Source organism: Tachyglossus aculeatus, chromosome 3, assembly GCF_015852505.1.
Source record: "Tachyglossus aculeatus isolate mTacAcu1 chromosome 3, mTacAcu1.pri, whole genome shotgun sequence".
NCBI classification, from domain to species: Eukaryota; Metazoa; Chordata; class Mammalia; order Monotremata; family Tachyglossidae; genus Tachyglossus; species Tachyglossus aculeatus.
In genome coordinates this window covers 64138500-64142963 of record NC_052068.1, presented here as the reverse complement: position 1 = coordinate 64142963, position 4464 = coordinate 64138500, and the positions used below count along the sequence as shown (strand labels likewise).

The window sequence follows — 4464 nt, the reverse complement described above, 5'->3', positions numbered from 1 at the left end:
ATCCTTCCTTTGAGATCACCTACTCTGACCTGCAGGCTGCACTTTCTCCCATTCCGAAGCCCTGCCTCTTTCCCCAAGGCTGCTTCCCTCCCTGCTCTAGGTTTCTCACAGCCCCACTTAGAGTCAGAGCAATCAAATCCTCCCCCTTAAATCCAGGGGTCTTCCACTTTGGGGTCCCAGAACCCCTACTTAAAACCCTTCATCGTCATCCCCTCCTTGCCCGCTGGCCCATTCAACGCCCTGCTCTTTTGCAAGACCTAAGCATCCTGACTCCCATCAGAAGGCAGACATTTTCACCCCCACGATGATGCCTGGATGCTTCTGTAAACACTCTTCACCTGATCATACCCCTCTGAAAGACAGAACTAGCGGTGATGGGGCCCGGAATGCCCTGGTTTCAAAGTTCCTGGCCAAACCAGAAAACACCCACTTGTTACTTAGGCGCTATTTAAAAATGTCTTCCTCAATCAGGGTGGAAATTCACCACCCAGAGGAGAGCATTAAAATCCAATGCCAGAGGGGTCCAAGGCAGCTTTGCAGGGTGGGGCTCATGTTCTAGGGAGGAAATAGGGGGAGAGGTTTGTGCCCCACTTTACACATTTGTTTAGGCTGCCCTGGGTGCCAGAGGGGGTGGGCTACAAAATGCGCTGGGGGGAGGCAGGAAGGTAGAAGATGGAAGGAAGACATGGGACTTGGTACAGGGGCTTCTGTGGTCTACCCTCATCTCAGGGCCGTGCGAGCAGGAAAGCAGGTTCTGCCTGAGGATCTCCATCCATTGAACTTCTCTGGGAGCCGCTGGAGTGAGGAGGCTGTGGGTCCCTTGTCTTGACCCAAGTGCAACTTAATTTCCCCTCCCCTCACAACTCAAGCCTCCCAGAGCCGGGGCGGGAGAGGTGTGAAACAACCTCAGACCTCACCGAGGTGGGAGGTGAAGTGCAAACTGTGAGGTGGGGTGCTGCCATAGCAACAACTTTCCAGAGTGAGGGGGGTTCAGATAAATAGTTGGGGGAAATGACTGCAGCCACTGACTGGGAGCTCTCCCTACTCATGATCGTCTGCTCTGCCCCAGTCTCTGGCAGGTCCTTTCTCTGCGTGCAGCTATGGATAGCTGCTTCCTTCTCTTCCTCTTCTTCCTTCTCCTCCTGCCAGTGCCCATCCCTGCCCCCTGCCACACTGCCACCCGGGCAGAGTGTAAGAAGCACCAGAAGTTCATCCCGGGGTCCCAGCTGGCAGGAGAAGGTGTGGACGTCACCACGCTTCAGCCCACGGGCTTCTTCCCCGTGGATCTGAATAAATATCTCCGGAAGGATGGGACTTGCACTCTCTGCCGTAATGACCATCAGGGTGGAGAACTCCAGCGCCTGCCTTTGGCCGTCACGGACTGGCTTGCTGAAACGACCAAGTGCCAGAGGGCAGTAGCCAAATCAATGGCTCGGTCAGCCATAGAGGTGGCCTCCTCGGCAGCCAAGAAGATCCAGAATAACTGGAAGGCGGACCTGAATGTGACTCCCAAACCAGGAGCCAACGTCCAGGTGTCGGTGGCCGGATCCCACTCCAAAGAAGCCAATTTTGCCGCAGGGAAGTTGCAGGAGGACAAGTATATCTTCACCAGTGACACGGTGGAGTGTCGCTACTACAGGTGAGGGGCCCGCTGCCGGCTCTGGGGTGCGGGGAGCTGTGGGGGTTCAGCACAACATGTAACAACAGTCAGGCCCCAGAAATAGTAATGATGGTATTTGTTGAGTGCTTACTATGTGCCCAGCACTGTATTAAGCACAGGGGTGGATACAAGTAAATTGGGTTGGACACAGTCCCTGTCCCGCGTGGGGCTCAGAGTCTCAATCCCCATTTTACAGATGAGGAAACTGAGGCACCGAGAAGTGAAGTGACTTGTCCAAGGTCACACAGCAGACAAGTGGCAGAGCCGAGATTATAACCTGTGCTCTATCCACTACGCCATGCTGTTTCTCTAAATGAAAGGGCAGAAATGAAAGAGCAAAACTACGGGGGCCCAGAGAAACATCTTTGCCACAAGAAGGGGTTGGGCTGGGGACGCAGGAGGATGCAGGGGTGATTACAGGAGACTTGATGGCCATCTACCTGGCTCTGGAGGGGGCTCTGGCTCTGGCTTGGGAGGGGAGGGAGGAAGCAGAGAGATCATTAGTTCCTCTGCCCCTCCCCAACTCGACAGGAACTAGGCACCTTTGATAGTGAATAACTGTGTCTGGGGGGTAACTGAAAATACACTAGTTCTGATGGAAGGCCTTTCCTTTCTCCCTCCACCCCATTGGGCTGGCTCTGGAATGACAGCATAGGAAACAGGAAACCTGGCTAAAAATGATAATTATAATTATGGTATTTCTTTTGGGGCTTTCCAAGTGCCAAGCACAGTACTAAGCCCAGGGGTAGATATCAGATAACCAGTTTGGACACATAGGGCTCACAGTCTTAGAGAGAGGGAGAAGAGATATGAAATCTCCATTTTATAGATGAGGAAACTGAGGCCCAGAGAAGTGAAATGACTTGCCCCAGATCACACAGCAAGCAAGTGGCAGAGCTAGGGTTAGAACCCAGGTCCTCCGATTCCCAGGACTGTGCTTGTCCCACAAGGCCATGCTGCTTCCCACGGTGGTTATTCCCGAACTAATTCCTCTCTGCCTTTCTTCCATCCCAGGTTCCGCCTTATCCAACTGCCGCCCCTGCAGTTTGATTTCAAGCGGGCCATGCACTTTCTGCCTGACAAATTCACTCCCTCCACTCAAACTGAATACTTTAAATTAATTGCTAACTTCGGCACCCACTTCATGAGCTCCGTGGAGCTGGGGGGCCGGACCACCGACATCACCGCCCTGCGCACCTGCAAGCTGACGCTGGACGGGGTCACGGCCGACGAGGTGGCCGACTGCCTGGCAGTGGAAGCCGCCGTGAGTGTGGCTGGCAAGGGGGAAGCCACGGTTGAAGACAAACGGTGCAAGGAGGAGAATAAAAAGCATAATCTCCAGGGATCCTTCCATGAGACGTACAACGAGCGGCACGTGGAGGTGGTGGGAGGCCAGCACGAGAGCATCACTGACATGATCTTTGGGGCCACCAGAGAGATGCAGCAGTTCTCCACCTGGATGGCCACACTCCCAGCATCCCCCGGGCTGGTGACCTACTCCCTGAGCCCTCTCCACTTTCTCCTGCACAGAAATGATCCCCGCAAGGAAGAGCTGAGGCAGGCTGTGAGTGAGTATATTATCCAGAAGGCGCGGTGGCAAAACTGCACCAGGCCGTGCCCTGTTGGGAAGGTAAAAAGCGCCCATGACCCCTGTCGCTGTGTGTGCCATGAGTCATGGGGCATGAATGAGGAATGCTGTCCCAAGAATCGGGGACTTGCAAAGTTAGAAGTGAAAATCATTAAGGCAAGCGGTTTGTGGGGAGACTATTTCACCAGCACAGATGCCTACGTCAAAGTGTTTTTTGGGGGACATGAACAGAGGACCCCCACGATATGGAATAACAACAACCCAGTTTGGCAGACCAATATAGATTTTGGGCCTGTTCAGCTGAACTCGGGGGGACCCCTCAGGGTGCAGGTATGGGACGCTGACAACGGCTGGGATGATGATCTCCTGGGTACTTGTGACCGGACTCCCCATGAAGGGGCTTCGAAGATTCAGGAGTGCTACCTCAACCACGGGTCGGTGTCTTTCCAGTATGACGTGACCTGTGCACCCCACCTGCGGGGGTCAACGTGCCAGGACTATGCCCAACAGGGCCTTCTGGGAAAGCCAGTAGGAAACAGAAGTGGGGAGGTATGGTGAAGGCCAGCCAGGACCCCTACGGTCTGGAGCACAGAGCAGGGGACAGGGACTGCAGTAGGAGCTGTTGTTTGGAAAGCATTAATCTATACTTGCTACTTATGGGGGAGGGTGGGACAACAGCCTGTTGTTGGGTAGGGACTGTCTCTCTATGTTGCCAAACTGTACTTTCCAAGTGCTTAGTGCAGTGCTCTGCACACAGTAAGCACTCAGTAAACAGGATTGAATGAATGAATGAATGAACAGGAGTCAGAGTTGGATCAGGGAGGGAGGGGGAAAATTATTGAGTTAGGGCAGCCAGACTAGTGGTGGGTAGAGTCAGGAGCTGAAGGGGTGAAAAAACTGGACTGAGTTGAAACTGAAATGGAATAAAAAATTCAGAAGCCTTTTCCTTCAGGGCCTTTCAGCGAGGAAACTTTCCACAAGGCATCTGGCAGTACAGTGCACTTCTGGAATAAATGAAACCTGAGCTCAGAACTCGTCCGTGTTCCAGCCCGTTTCGGCGTCTCCCAAATCAAGCCTATGTTTTACAGATGGGCACGGTAGACCGGAAATTCAGGGCTGGGATTTCCCTGTGTAACTTCTGTTCCCAATCCCAGATCCATCCTGACCCTAAAGTCTGAAGGCAACACACCTGAAGGCCACGGACAGGAATTGACTC

General features: G+C 53.5%; 1 protein-coding gene across 1 annotated transcript; it reads left to right on the top strand.

The window, feature by feature from the left end:
- Positions 1-1100: 1100 nt before the first annotated feature.
- On the top strand, positions 1101-3847 carry LOC119925862 (perforin-1-like). Its single transcript, XM_038744352.1, has 2 exons — positions 1101-1639; positions 2675-3847. Exons 1-2 carry the CDS (start codon positions 1101-1103, stop codon positions 3804-3806), a joined length of 1671 nt encoding a protein of 556 aa, XP_038600280.1. The 3' UTR covers positions 3807-3847.
- Positions 3848-4464: the final 617 nt, after the last annotated feature.

Coding starts and splice junctions, on each gene's coding strand:
- LOC119925862 (XM_038744352.1), top strand. CDS start 1,101: ATGGATAGCTGCTTCCTTCTCTTCCTCTTCTTCCTTCTCCTCCTGCCA. Junction 1,640..2,674: donor GTGGAGTGTCGCTACTACAG/GTGAGGGGCCCG, acceptor CTTCCATCCCAG/GTTCCGCCTTATCCAACTGC.